General features: G+C 41.8%; 1 protein-coding gene across 1 annotated transcript in view; it reads left to right on the top strand.

The window, feature by feature from the left end:
- Nucleotides 1–965, top strand: part of LIM2 (lens intrinsic membrane protein 2) — a 70,129-nt gene extending 69,164 nt beyond the window's left edge. Inside the window, exon 4 of the mRNA XM_053690019.1 lies at nucleotides 904–965. Within this exon, the coding sequence (XP_053545994.1) occupies nucleotides 904–965 (62 nt within the window). The remainder of the gene's footprint in view (nucleotides 1–903) is intronic.
- The last annotated feature ends 13,994 nt before the right edge of the window (nucleotides 966–14,959 follow it).

The raw sequence follows: 14,959 nt of genomic DNA, 5'->3' as shown, positions 1-14,959 counted from the left end.
TGTCAAAAGCACTTAGATAAGAAGGCTGTCTGCAGAGGCTTAGATACAAGGTAATCACGGAGGTAAAAAGTATATTAATATAACAGTGTTGGTTATGCAAAAACGGGGAATAGGTAATAAAGGGATTATCTATCTTTTTAAATAAGAACACTTTTGGTGTAGACTGTCCCTTTAAATAAGAGTGGATTGTGGGAAAGTGTAAAACCTATCCACCAACTTGTAATATGAGAACACATTGGAGAGTAGACCATGTTATATAAGAGTAGACCATGTTATATATGTACCAGGTGCATTAAAATGCTCTTTTGTTAAACTTTTTGACCAACACCAATATCCGATGAAGCGTTATTGATTGCGCAAGACTGTAAGCAACATAAAGCACTGCACGTTAACAATTGAAATCAAACGAGGCCCCTGTTTGTTACAAAAAATGCTGCTTGTTAGAACATTATCAGATCTGTTCTTTGGGGTTTTGTCTTGCTGTTATGTTATTGTAAAGTTATTTATTTTTAAATTGGAGTAATGGGTGGTGTGTGGGCGGATTCATGACAATATACGGGTGTTGACAGTAGAGAGAGGGACAGCTGGATGGAGCTTTCAAACTGGTAATCCTTCAAAATCTAGGACAGTTGAATCCTCTTCTACATTAAAGTTGATTCACAAATGTTGCTTTTTATGTGTGTTTTTTAGCCTACGGTAATTGCATTGTGATCTGGTTTAATATATTAATCTTAAAGTTATTTAGAGTACTTAAGATTTGATGATAGTATTTAGGTCATGCATGAAGTTGCTGAGACTTCTTTGAATAAAATAAATAATTGTTTAAAAAAACTATAAAACTCTTGTTAAAGTTTTCCTGTAGAGTGTGTTTGCTCTTCTGATCACACTGCTTTCTCTCTGCAGGGATATTTTACATGTGTGCTTACAGGATGCACGAGTGTCGGCGTGTCACTGGACCCCGTTAGTTTTACAGGAACCTTGGGAAGCAGAAGTAGCTGCTAGAAATTATGAAACGATGTTACAAAAGAAAAAACATCAACTTGTGTGACCTTTTGGTATTTTACTGTACACAGAAATGAACTTTTTTTTGTTTGTCTAAAGAACTGATATCAATAAATAAGCCCAGACTAAAAATGACATGCAGTAAATAAGATTATAGTTGACATGGTACAACCTAAATGGATAGTCAGTTGGTTGTTGGTAATATCATAACAGTTCAAAACATACATTAATATGATATCACTTATACACACTCATGTTTGAGTTGTAACACATTGCTTGTTAATATGGGTGCCCATAGGTGTGCAGGTAGGGCCATATGCTCTCACTGGCTTTTTCATATATGCAGTCTGATTTCTGGGCAGTTAAAATGCCCTTAACTTAGAGGGACATATAACCCTTTAATTTGAAAAAATGAATAATAATTTTCTCTTTTTTTTTAGTGGTCATTTGTCCCTCTATATATTGCATGGTTGATGTGAAAATGTGTAGGTAAACAGTTTAAAAAGATAAATATGGAATAGTTTTGAAACAACACCTCCTTATTGTTTGATATGAAAATAGGAGTTAGCCATTAGAAAAACAGTTTAGAAAAATACATTTGAAGGTCTCTGATGGTCAACATTAAATCTAAATACCAAAGTGACGCCTCATTGTAAAGAGGAGAATCTCCTCTTAATTGAGGAGTCATATGACCCTCTAGTTATCCATTTGTTAAAGTGAAACTCAATTACTTAAAGCGACAGTATACTGTAAAATAGTTTTTCCCTTAATGTGTTTCCAATTACTTTTTTTTACCAACTGCAGAGTATAAAATGTATGAGAATTTACTTTTAAAGATTTATTTGTGTATATTTAATAGCTGGTTTTGTGTTTTGAAGCCACAACCTAATAAAATGGGTTGAGCTTGTAGGTATAATCAGATCTCATTACTGTATCACATTGTGTACATATACATGCTTCTTTATCTTATATCTGTCCATAAACCAAAGACCAATACTTTGTGAGTACAATTTGTGTAATTTCTTCTGCTGACTGTGCTTACACAGCTTATTTATAGCTTGGACCTAAGGCCAGAAACTTTCAGAATAGGTGGGGATAACACAGGCTAAATCAGCTTTTTCAAATACCAATATAACGGTAAAGGAAATACTTGTAAACAATTTAATACACTCCAGTAGGTAAAGTGGATCATTGGGAACACATAAAAGAGGGGAACATTTTTGAGTAAACTGTCCCTTTAAGTGTTATACATTACTTTTATAGTGATAACAGGAAAACGTGATTAATTTGAGAGAGCAAGGAAACTGCCACTTTTAAAAAAAATAAAACATCACACACTTGAATGCACCCATAATAAAGATACGAGTCTCTGCTTTTAAATAATTAGTAAATTGACTTTATAGATACTTGCTTTAGACTTACAGAACTGTGACTATATGTTGTATGTTATTTGTCTATATTTATATTATTATGGCGGGTGCATTTTTATTCTTTTGGTCCCCCTCCCCTTTTGAAAAAAAATATATATACAGGTATATATGTATACCTATAGATATATATCTATTGCTATAGATATATAGGTGTATATATATATATATATATATATATATTACATGAACATGATAAGATATATATATAGAAATAAATATTTAACAATACAAAGTACCTTTTTTACTATGTGAAGAACATAGTAATGTAAAATACACTCATTGGGGTTCGCAACTTAAGACTAACGTGGTCAGGTTAGCGCACAAGAAGAATTGTTATCTTCAGTGCGGGTTATTGAAATAGTAAATATAAACTATTAAAAAATATTCCAAATTATTTAAAATTATTATACATACTGTAAAATATATATATATATATATATATATATATATATATATATATATTCTATGGATTATTTAGAATATTTTACAGTACGTATAATAATTTAAATAATTTTTATTAATAGTTTATATTTAATATTTCAATAACAAGCATTAAATATAGCAATTGCGAACCACAATGGGCATTACGCATATTTTACATTTCTATGTTCTTCATATATAATTTGTTTTATTTCTTATTATTAAATATATATATATAATGTTAATGTAAAATACTATATACAGTTATAGGTTTATATAGATATATGTACTTAGAATAAAAAGTACATTGTTCTGTATGTGAAGAAAATTGGAATGTAAAATATTCAGAATTTATGTCGGGTTTAGCGCACTTGAATAAATGCGATTGGGTTAGTATGCGAGTATGGGTGTTTTTTTTCAGTTTGCAATCTCCATCGAAGTCTATGACGAAATACGTTAACGTGATCATGACATTGCAAAATCTATCTTTTTGCATACACCGGATTTTGCTTGCACGAAAACTTTTAACTTGTAATACGAGCGCAACCCAATCCGGGCAAAAAGCGAAGTTATTGCATGAGCGGGAGTACAAAATAGCGATCAACTTGTAAGCTAGTCCTTTATTGCCAGCATTTCTTTTAAAATATTAGTTACCGTATATACTTGAGTATAAGCCAAATTTTTCAGCCCACTTTTTGGGCAGAAAAATCCACTTCGGCTTATACTCCAGTGAACAAAAAAAAAAAGAACTTACCGAGGACTTGCGCTAGAGGTAAGGAGCCTGCGCATGCTCTGTTTCATAGCATGAAAGACTAGCATGAACCCCGGACGCAAATGAGCAATATATACGGTAAGCAGTTACAATAAATGATTGTTTATTTTTGTAGTGTCACAATTGCAAAGCATTGCTTGAAGACACCGCAGTTCTTTTCTTCAGACATAAAAGTTCTTTGCAAATATGATATAATATACACATACATATTGTCAAATTATATTTTTTTTTGGGGGGGGGGAGCAGATAGAGCTTTATTTTGATTGTACTCTAGTTACAGTATTTTTAGAGTTGGGTTTACGGTATATTTTTATTTTATGGTATGGCATTTTTTTTTTAAGTTTTTTTTTTCCTGTTAGAAATGGATCCCAGTACTTCTAATCCTGCACCAAAACAAAAACGCAGGTCATACGAAGCTGCTTTCAAACTAAAGGTTTTGTCAAGAGCAGAAAAAAGCAATAACAGTATTGCAAGTAGGGAATTTGGTGTTGATGAAAAACAAGTGAGAGAGTGGCGGAAAATGAAGGCTGACTTGGAAAAGATTCCAAAGGCAAAAAAAGCTTGACGTGGTTTAACAACTCCATATGGGGCTCTAGAGACTGAATTGCATAAATGGGTTATGGAGTGTCGTCAAAATGGTTACTGCGTAACACGCATGGGAATTCGCTTACGTGCCCTTCAAATGGCTAAATATGACAAATTAAAAGCACCAGGCATTGAAAATTTTGTTGCATCAGTAGGATGGTGTACTGGCTTCATGAATAGGTATGGCCTATGTTTGCGGCAAAGAACAAAGATTTCACAGAAGTTGCCAAAAGACCTTGATGAAAAAGTGATGTCATTCCATTCATTCATCATAAAACAAAGAAAGATCCATTACTATGACCTGGGAGATATTGGGAATATGGATGAAACACCTATGAACTTTGATCTTCCAAGCAACAGAACCATGGCAAGTTTGGGAGACAAAACTGTTTTACTCAGAACCACAGGTAATGAGAAAAACCATTTTACAGTCGTTCTGTCATGTTTGGCTAATGGAACTAAGCTGCGGCCTGTCATTATTTTTAAAAGAAAGACCTTGCCTAAAAAGTCAATTTCCCACCACGAATTACAGTGCGCGCACATGTTAAAGGCTGGATGAATGAAGATGGAATAAAAAAGTGGCTGGAAGAAGTTTGGAACGGACGACCAGGAGCAGCCTTAAAGAAAAAAACCATCATTGCTAGTTTGGGATATGTTCAGAGCCCACACATCTGATGACATAAAAATATTGGCAAAGTCTTCTCAAGTTACTTTAGCCGTTATTCCAGGTGGGCTTACATCTGTATTACAGCCCTTAGATGTGTGTTTAAATAAACCTTTCAAAGACCGTGTTCGAAAGATGTGGTGCGAATGGATGTCATCTGGTCAAGCCCGACTGACAAAAGGTGGAAATATGATGAAGCCTGACATAGAACTGATAGCAAAGTGGGTTCGTGATGCATGGGAAGACATTCCAGAGGACATGGTGAAGCACGCCTTCAAGAAATGTGCCATAAGTAATGCTATGGATGGCAGTGAAGACAGTGCTTTGTATGAGGACGACAGCTGTGATAGTGATGACTGCGAACTCTGTGACAATGTATATGATGATAACCTCACACCAGCTACAGCTGAAGCTCTGTTTGGACATACAGATGAGGAGGAGGAATCCAGTTTTGAAGGATTTTGATGCTTGTGTTTTAGCTTGGTACTTTAATGTTATATATTGTTTTTGTTGAATATACTGATAATATATTGTTTTTGTTGACCCTCTTTTCCACATGCCTCAATTAAAGCAATTTTATTGTTATCTACCTGTATTTTTATTTTTGAAATTTACCGTGAGCTGCTGCATTTCCCAGCCTCGGCTTATACTCGAGTCAATAACTTTTCCAGGTTTTTTGGGGTAAAATTAGGGGTCTCGGCTTATACTCGAGTCGGCTTATACTCAAGTATATACGGTAAAACATTTTTAACCCCCATGTGCATGTTTAAAACGTTCAACAGCTATCCCAGTTGTGAGACATCTATATGCTTTTGAAGAGTGGTGGTATATCATCTGATTGGCTGTGCTGCTGTCAGACTGCCTTAAGCACAGTCTGTTAAAGACATTAATTATATTTTTATGTTTACAGAACCTTTATGTTTACACCTCATGGAAGTGATTTTACATCATAAAGCCTTATCCACTTCTGGTTTCATATACGTTATTTCATAACAGTTTAACTAGTGTGCTTTGTGTTTCACAACAGCCTTGCAATTAGAGAAACAACAGCAAAGAACTGCGAGTCTGGCAGGGTTTAGTGAATATGATGACAGAGAGAAGAGCATTTAAAACAGCACATGGAGCACCTATTTAGATTGCTCATCAACATCAAATGACCCTGTTAGGGTTATAATAAAGTTGTTACATTTTAACCAGGTTGTTAACAATTTGCTGTTGATAAAATTAGGGACCTGGGGCGTGATCCGATATATACGGCACAGGTTTCGGCGCAAGCGTGGAAACCTGCGCCGCCCGTAGTTTCAGCTCGCAACTCGAGCTATCCCATATACGGCGCCGTCAGATGCTAAAGTGCCGCCACATATATTATCTATATTAACCCTAATTATATTACCGGGTTAGTGTTTGTGTCAGCCAACCCCAATGGCGGATATACCAAAGCTTGCAGCGTGCTGTCAAACTCTTTTTGGGCTCCGCTTCCAGGCAACCCAGTCATAACGATTTTACTTATCGGATTAGTGATAGTTCTTGTAAGAGACCGTAATTTCTCGACTTCAGTATCCCAAACTCTAGAGATTTCCTCAAAGTGAGATTTTAATAGGGCCTCAACCTCCAGCAGGGTAATACGAGTTGTGGTCGCCATGATGAGGAGAAGCTAGTTATTACAGGGAATGATTTAAGAGCTGTCCAGTTACTATAGAACTGGTTTGATAACCCAGGGACCTGGGGGGGTATATATGCGGCAGCTTTGACTACACTATCAGTCTAGAGAGGCCTCTCAGTCTCATGGCTAGCCGCAGTGCAGTCAGCTGAGGAACATAGGTAGTCTGTGTTGTGTAAGATATCTCAAGTCTCTTCTTGGATAACACAAGAGAGTGTAGCTATGATTCCAAAGAATAAAATTAAATTATAGTAGCAAAGTAACTCTAAAATAACCTTGTAAGACCCGGAGCTCCACAGACACACGTCCTACCGCAACAGCTATAGGCTCCGCCCCGAATGTTGGTTTTTTTATTCTCAGAATCTGCTCAGTATTACATCAGTGATGTACAAATATAGGGCAAGAGGGGATTTTTTTAGGCCTGGCTGCTGCTCCACTGTGCTTAACTTATTCTATTTTTTCTGCATATCTCCTGTTAATATGCTTTTTGACTTGATTTTTTTCCCTTTGTCCCTTAATTGTTTCCAGTGGCATATTTAGGTTTTGTGCTGCCCTAGGCACTCAAAATTCTGTTGCCCCCCCCCACCCCCTCCCACCCCTAGGTTTCAGGCTGTTTTTCGGCCACAATATTTTTTTGGTCGGGGTATTGTGACTTTTTTTAGGAAATGTTATGTTATGTTATATATATATATATATGTACACACACATTTATATATCTCCAAATTGTTTTGAAGAAAATAAGGGGAGGAGAGTAAGGGATCAAAATAAAAAGTTTCATAGGAAATCAAAAGTTAATTAAATTACTGAAAAAGCACTTTATGCTGTACTGTGACACTGGCAGCTACAATTTATACTCTCTGCTCAGTGAACTTAACCCTAAAAGCTCTGCATGTTGTTTTATGTGCAGAGCTTGTAGGATTAAGTTCCCTTAGCAGGGAGAATGTAAATTGCAGCTGCCAGGGTCTCTACAGCACTTGATTTATTAGTTAGATAGCAGTGGTGGCCATGCCGTAAAAAAGTTAAACTAACACAGCACAGTAGCACACACAATGAATTATGTGGCTGGCAAATACAAGCAGGCAGCAGCAGGATAAGAAGAGACATGCAGAGAGCCCGGGAGAGGAATGTAAAAAAACAACAACTGCACAGCAGGCTCCTTAACTAAGTGTGCTGATTACTGCAGTGACAGAGAGCTAAACAACCCCAGGCTGGATTGCTAAAGTGCACGGCCACTTTATAAGTTTTATTACCTTAAGACTTAAGTCTGACACGTTCTTCCTTCCATTCCTTCCACTTCATAACTGACTGTGACTGTCTCTCTGTATCCACCCTCTGTATCCACAGACAGAGCACTCGCCGCTCATACCGCCAGCCCTCCACAGTACTGCACATTTGAGTGTGCACCTGCCCCGCCCCCCAGAAATGTTCCCGGCAAAAAAAAACATGTTTTTTTAAATGTAAAATAATATGCCTTCTCAAAATTGTATTTTTTTTTTTTAAATGACCCCACATATTCAGTGCAGTAGCGGCCAAGTGCCGCCCCCCAAAACCTGTTGCATTAGGCACCAGCCTTGTCGGCCTATGCGTTAACACGCCCCTGATTGTTTCCTTTAGTTCTCAGAGACCTAAACATAAAACTGAGATGCAGAAGAGAAAGAGAAAACAAGGTTAAAAGGATATTAACCAAATATGTGCCTTTAAATCTACTGTATATCTGCCAGACTCTTCAGTAGCAATACTTTATGTCTATATCTGCCAGACTCTTCAGCAGCAATATGTGCCTTTAAATCTATATCTGCCAGACTCTTCAGCAGCAATATGTGCCTTTAAATCTATATCTGCCAGACTCTTCAGCAGCAATATGTGCCTTTAAATCTATATCTGCCAGACTCTTCAGCAGCAATATGTGCCTTTAAATCTATATCTGCCAGACTCTTCAGCAGCAATATGTGCCTTTAAATCTATATCTGCCAGACTCTTCAGCAGCAATATGTGCCTTTAAATCTATATCTGCCAGACTCTTCAGCAGCAATACTTTAAATCTATATCTGCCAGACTCTTCAGCAGCAATATGTGCCTTTAAATCTATATCTGCAAGACTCTTCAGCAGCAATATGTGCCTTTAAATCTGTATCTGCCAGACTCTTCAGCAGCAATATGTGCCTTTAAATCTATATCTGCCAGACTCTTCAGCAGCAATATGTGCCTTTAAATCTGTATCTGCCAGACTCTTAAGCAGCCTGCTACACAGTGTTGCTTGCTAACTAATATGTTCTACTTTCTGCATGTATTCTGTTTTTCCTTGTTTTTATTCTCTGCGCCTCAATTGTTTGTTTAGGCGTGAAACCTAAACACACAACTGAGGTGCAGAGAAAAATAATAAGGCAAAAAGATATTAACAACAGGATATTGGTAAAATATTTACCAGACCATGGGGCATATGTATCAAGCTCCGAATGGAGCTTGATGCTCCGTGTTTCTGGCGAGCCTGCAGGCTCGCCAGAAACAGCAGTTATGAAGCAGCAGTCACAAAGAGCGCAGAGCAGGCGGACAGACATCACCGGAAATCAACCCGATCGAGTACGATTGGGTTGATTGACACCCCCCCTTGGCCGCGAGTCTGCAGGGGGCGGCGTTGCACCAGCAGCTCTTGTGAGCTGCTGGTGCAATGCTGAATACGGCGAGCGTATTGCTCGCCGTATTCAGCGAGGTCTGTCGGACCTGATCCGCACTGTCGGATCAGGTCCGACAGACCTTCATAATTAGAGGCCTCTGTCTTTAGCATTACAATAGATGCTTCTGATTGAGTGTTTTGAGTATGACTGTTTTTGCTGTGTGAGTGTGTGCCGTGTGTGTATATGTGTATGCGCCTGTGTGGTGAAAATGATTAGTGCCCCCCCCCAGTTTTGACTGTGGTATCTTATGTGCCCCCCTATATATTGTCCCTAGAGTCGCCACTGATAAGTAGTAATGTTTTTTTCATTTTTATCCCTATATCTACTAGTGCACCAAATGGGGAGCAATAATATTGTTTGATTTAGAAAGGGTATACACTTTTAATAAACTGTCTAATTTACTTTTATTATGTAATATACTTCATTCTCTTGCAGCATCGAACATAAGTTTTCTGTGTTTTCAAACTCCCATTAATTTCTATGGCATCCGCGGCCTCAAGGGTGGCGGATTGAAATCTAGGCATGCTGCGTTCGATTAGAAGCGAGCGTACCTGTTAAATGTTTGAGAAATTGGGAAAATGGTCAAATAGAGTCGAATGTGAATATGAAACATCTGTAATGACGCAAGCATTGATCTGCGTCGGAATGAGATCGTGGTAGAGTATATTTCATCACACATTTCAACATTTGACGATCCTGATACTTTGATAACTATGGCGACACGGGATTCAAGCGTATTTTCAGTTGACGCTTTGATAAATATCCCCCTATATATATATATATATATATATATATATATATCTCATTGGAGTTTTATCATTAATATGCCTATTCTTCAAGAGCTTATGCATTACTTCATGACACTCCCGGAATTTAAAAATCTATACAATTCCACCTATAGTCAAATTTATCTAAGGCCTATAGTTGCTACTCTCTTAAATATCCATATCGATTAAAATAATTACCCACAATGTTAGAGGGTCACAGCAGTTCATATGAAGAGTTGCTAAAGCATTTTCTGGATGCGATAATGAAGCTTGGTAATGTTGCCTAACAGGTGCAGTTGACAAAGGGATACGATAATATAAGCTAAGTATCCTCCTGCACTTTGCTTGGCTTTTCCAACTAACGCTTATCATCCTTGCCACTAATGATTGATGCTATCTGTATTGCTTCACGAGAAAAAGAAAGATGCAGTTGACAGAGGGGTATCGTATTTAAAAGGATATCTTCCTGCATCATTATCTTTTTCTACTTTGACTTCGACTTTTATTTATTCTTCTGCTGCAACTTGACTTTGCAAGTACTGCTACATACTCGTGACAGATTGGCTTTGAATCTTGCTTGGAGGATCTTTATCCTCTTTTTCTACTGAACAGCACACTACAGATTATTAATCTACTGAACTTTTTATCTAGATATATTGTGCTTTAAAGGCATAATGCCATGAATTGCATACATTATTAACCTATACGGAAAATTGTAAATATGTTTTTCTTCTGTATACACTTTACTGAGAGTATGTTGCGGTAAATACTGTACTTGATACATAGTTGCCAACATTTCAAAAACATTTCCAGGGACACTTTGCAGCAGAGCAACACAGACATCCCAACTCTCCCTGAAGTTCAGTGAGTCTCCCTGATTGTAATAGCGGCTCCCTGATGCCAGCAAATGGAATGCAATCTCCCTGAAACTCCAAGTTCCATGATCCAATGTGGCCCAAATCCGGAAAAGTGTTTCTTTAAGGAATGCCTTTAGTTGCTGGGACGTTATAGAACCTTTAAAGCTTGCATCAGTAACCAAAAAGCCCCCACTGATTTTAATAAAATAAAACACAAATACTACGTTATTTACTGCACGTAATTAAACTTATATACTAAAATATTTAAGCATTCAACAAGCGTACGAAAATAGGTTTGTTGTACGTGCAATAAAGCTACTTTTTTTACTGTGACTTTAGTGGGAAGCTACTTTAATGATAAGTCTCTATCTTATTTAGGGTTTCAAGGTGTCCAATATATAACTGGGGGGGGGGGGGGCGGCGCAGTAGCAGGAGAAGCCACCTCCCTGAAATTAGTTTTTGCAGATTGGGTTGTCTGCAAGCAAGCTGGTAACTGGAGTATTGACGACCTACTGTTCAACTGCTCCATTCACTCAGTTCTGCAATTAAAACAAACCCAGTAATAGTATAACTTAGACTTATCTATAGTTTATTATACAGATTACAGCACCAAGCTCTTACACCTACCCAATCTCTGGAACACATTCTGGGCATATGGTTATTTTTATAACACAGCATCAAAATTAGGCAGACAAATAATATGTGAACCCATTCAATAATAATAACACTATTCCATTAGGAATTAATTATATTTAAACTAGTCCTAAAGCCCGTTCACACGGGCCATTTTTTGCAGTACAGCGGTCCCATTCCTTGCGCTCTCTCCCCCTCTCTTTTGAGCTCTCTCTCTCCCCCTCTCTTTTGCACTTTCTCTCTCCCCCCTTCTCTTTTGCGCTCTCTCCCCCCCCTCTCTTTTGCGCTCTCTCTCTCCCCTTCTCTTTTGCGCTCCCCCTCCCCCTCTCTTTTGCGCTCTCTCTGCCCCTCTCTTTTGCTCTCTCTCTCTCCCCTCTCTTTTGTGCTGTCTCCCCCATCTCTTTTGCGCTCTCTCTCTCCCATCTTTTTTACGCTCTCTCTCCCCCATCTCTTTTGCGCTCTCTCTCCCCCGCTCTTTTGAGCTCTCTCTCTCCTCAATCTCTTTTGCGCTCTCTCTCCCCTTCTCTTTTGAGCTCTCCCCCCTCTCTCTCTCCCCCCTCTTCTTTCTCTCTTTCCCCCCCTCTCTCTCTCTCCCCCTCTCTCTCTCTCCCCCCCCTCTCTCTCTCTCCCCCCTCTCTTTTGTGCTCTCTCTCACCCCTTCTTTTGCTCTCTCTCTCCCCCCTCTCTTTTGCGCACTCTCTCTCCCCCTCTCTTTTGCGCTCTCTCTCTCCCCCCTCTCTTTGCGCTCTCTCCGCTCTCTTTTGCGCTCTCTCTCCCCCATCTCTTTTGCGCTCTCTCTCCCCCGCTCTTTTGAGCTCTCTCTCCTCAATCTCTTTTGCGCTCTCTCTCCCCTTCTCTTTTGAGCTCTCCCCCCTCTCTCTCTCCCCCCTCTTCTTTCTCTCTCTCCCCCTCTCTCTCTCTCCCCCTCTCTCTCTCCCCCCTCTCTTTTGTGCTCTCTCTCGCCCCTTCTTTTGCTCTCTCTCTCCCCCCTCTCTTTTGCGCACTCTCTCTCCCCCTCTCTTTTGCGCTCTCTCCCCCCTCTCTTTGCGCTCTCTCCGCCTCTCTTTTGCGCTCTCTCCCCCTCTCTTTTGCGCGCTCTCCCCCTCTCTTTTGCTCTCTCTCTCCCCCTCTCTTTTGTGCTCTCTCTCTCTCCCCCCTCTTTTTTGTGCTCTCTCCCCCTGTCTTTTGCACTCTCTCTCTCCCCCTCTCTTTTGCGCTCTCTCCCCCCTCTCTTCGCACTCTCTCCCCCATCTTTTGCTCTCTTTCTCTCTCTCCCCCATCTCTTTTGCGCTCTCCCCCCTCTCTTTTGAGCTCTCTCTCTCCCCCATCTCTTTTGCACTCTCTCTCCCCCGCTCTTTTGAGCTCTCTCTCCTCAATCTCTTTTGCTCTCTCTCTCCCCTTCTCTTTTGAGCTCTCCCCCCTCTCTCTCTCCCCCCTCTTCTTTCTCTCTCTCCCCCCTCTCTCTCTCCCCCTCTCTCTCCCCTCTCTCTCTCTCTCTCTCTCTCTCTCTCCCCCCCTCTCTTTTGTGCTCTCTCTCGCCCCTTCTTTTGCTCTCTCTCTCCCCCCTCTCTTTTGCGCACTCTCTCTCCCCCTCTCTTTTGCGCTCTCTCTCTCCCCCCTCTCTTTGCACTCTCTCCGCCTCTCTTTTGCGCTCTCTCCCCCTCTCTTTTGCGCGCTCTCCCCCTCTCTTTTGCTCTCTCTCTCCCCCCTCTCTTTTGTGCTCTCTCTCTCTCTCCCCCCTCTTTTTTGTGCTCTCTCCCCCTGTCTTTTGCACTCTCTCTCTCCCCCTCTCTTTTGCGCTCTCTCCCCCCTCTCTTCGCACTCTCTCCCCCATCTTTTGCTCTCTCTCTCTCCCCCATCTCTTTTGCGCTCTCTCTCCCCCCTCTCTTTTGAGCTCTCTCTCCCCCCAATCTCTTTTGCACTCTCTCCCCCGCTCTTTTGAGCTCTCTCTCTCCTCAATCTCTTTTGCGCTCTCTCTCCCCTTCTCTTTTGAGCTCTCCCCCCTCTTCTCTCTCTCTCTCCCCCCTCTCTCTCTCTCCCCCTCTCTCTCCCCTCTCTCTCCCCCCCCTCTCTTTTGTGCTCTCTCTCGCCCCTTCTTTTGCTCTCTCTCTCCCCCCTCTCTTTTGCGCTCTCTCTCTCCCCCTCTCTTTTGCGCTCTCTCTCTCTCCCCCCTCTCTTTGCGCTCTCTCCGCCTCTCTTTTGCGCTCTCTCCCCCTCTCTTTTGCGCGCTCTCCCCCCTCTCTTTTTCTCTCTCTCTCCCCCCCTCTCTTTTGTGCTCTCTCTCTCTCCCCCCTCTCTTTTGTGCTCTCTCCCCCTGTCTTTTGCACTCTCTCTCTCTCCCCCTCTCTTTTGCGCTCTCTCCCCCCCTCTCTTCGCACTCTCTCCCCCATCTTTTGCTCTCTCTCTCTCCCCCATCTCTTTTGCGCTCTCTCTCCCCCCTCTCTTTTGAGCTCTCTCTCCCCCCAATCTCTTTTGCACTCTCTCTCCCCCGCTCTTTTGAGCTCTCTCTCTCCTCAATCTCTTTTGCGCTCTCTCTCCCCTTCTCTTTTGAGCTCTCCCCCCTCTTCTCTCTCTCTCTCCCCCTCTCTCTCTCTCCCCCTCTCTCTCCCCTCTCTCCCCCTCCCCTCTCTTTTGTGCTCTCTCTCGCCCCTTCTTTTGCTCTCTCTCTCCCCCCTCTCTTTTGCGCTCTCTCTCTCCCCCTCTCTTTTGCGCTCTCTCTCTCTCCCCCCCTCTCTTTGCGCTCTCTCCGCCTCTCTTTTGCGCTCTCTCCCCCTCTCTTTTGCGCGCTCTCCCCCCTCTCTTTTTCTCTCTCTCTCCCCCCTCTCTTTTGTGCTCTCTCTCTCTCCCCCCCTCTCTTTTGTGCTCTCTCCCCCTGTCTTTTGCACTCTCTCTCTCCCCCTCTCTTTTGCGCTCTCTCCCCCCTCTCTTCGCACTCTCTCCCCCATCTTTTGCTCTCTCTCTCTCCCCCATCTCTTTTGCACTCTCTCCCCCCTCTCTTTTGAGCTCTCTCTCTCCCCCCCTCTCTCTCTCCCCCATCTCTTTTGCGCTCTCTCTCCCCCTCTCTTTTGATCTTTCTCTCCCCCCCCTCTCCCCCTCTCTCTCCCTCCCCTCTTTCCCTCCCCCCCTCCTCTCTCTCTCCCTCCCCTCCTCTCTCTCTCTCCCCCCTCCTCTCTCTCTCCCCCTCCTCTCTCTCCCCCCTCCTCTCTCTCCCCCCTCCTCTCTCTCCCCCCCTCCTCTCTCTTCTCCCGCTCCTCTCTCTCTCCCCCTTCCTCTCTCCCCCCTCCTCTCTCTCTCCCCCCCCTCCTCCCACTCTCCCCCTCCTCTCTCTCTCTCCCCCTTCTCTCTCCCCCCTCCTCTCTCTCTCTCTCCCCTCCTCTCTCTCTCCCCTCTCTCTTTTGTGCTCTCTCCCCTTTTTTTGCTCTCTCTCTCTCTCTCTCTCTCTCCCCCCTCTCTTTTGTGCTCTCTCCCCCTCTCTTTTGCCCTCTCTCCCCCTC

Source organism: Bombina bombina, chromosome 8 (assembly GCF_027579735.1).
Source record: "Bombina bombina isolate aBomBom1 chromosome 8, aBomBom1.pri, whole genome shotgun sequence".
In the NCBI taxonomy this organism is placed as follows: Eukaryota; Metazoa; Chordata; class Amphibia; order Anura; family Bombinatoridae; genus Bombina; species Bombina bombina.
This window is presented reverse-complemented; position numbering and strand designations above follow the sequence as displayed.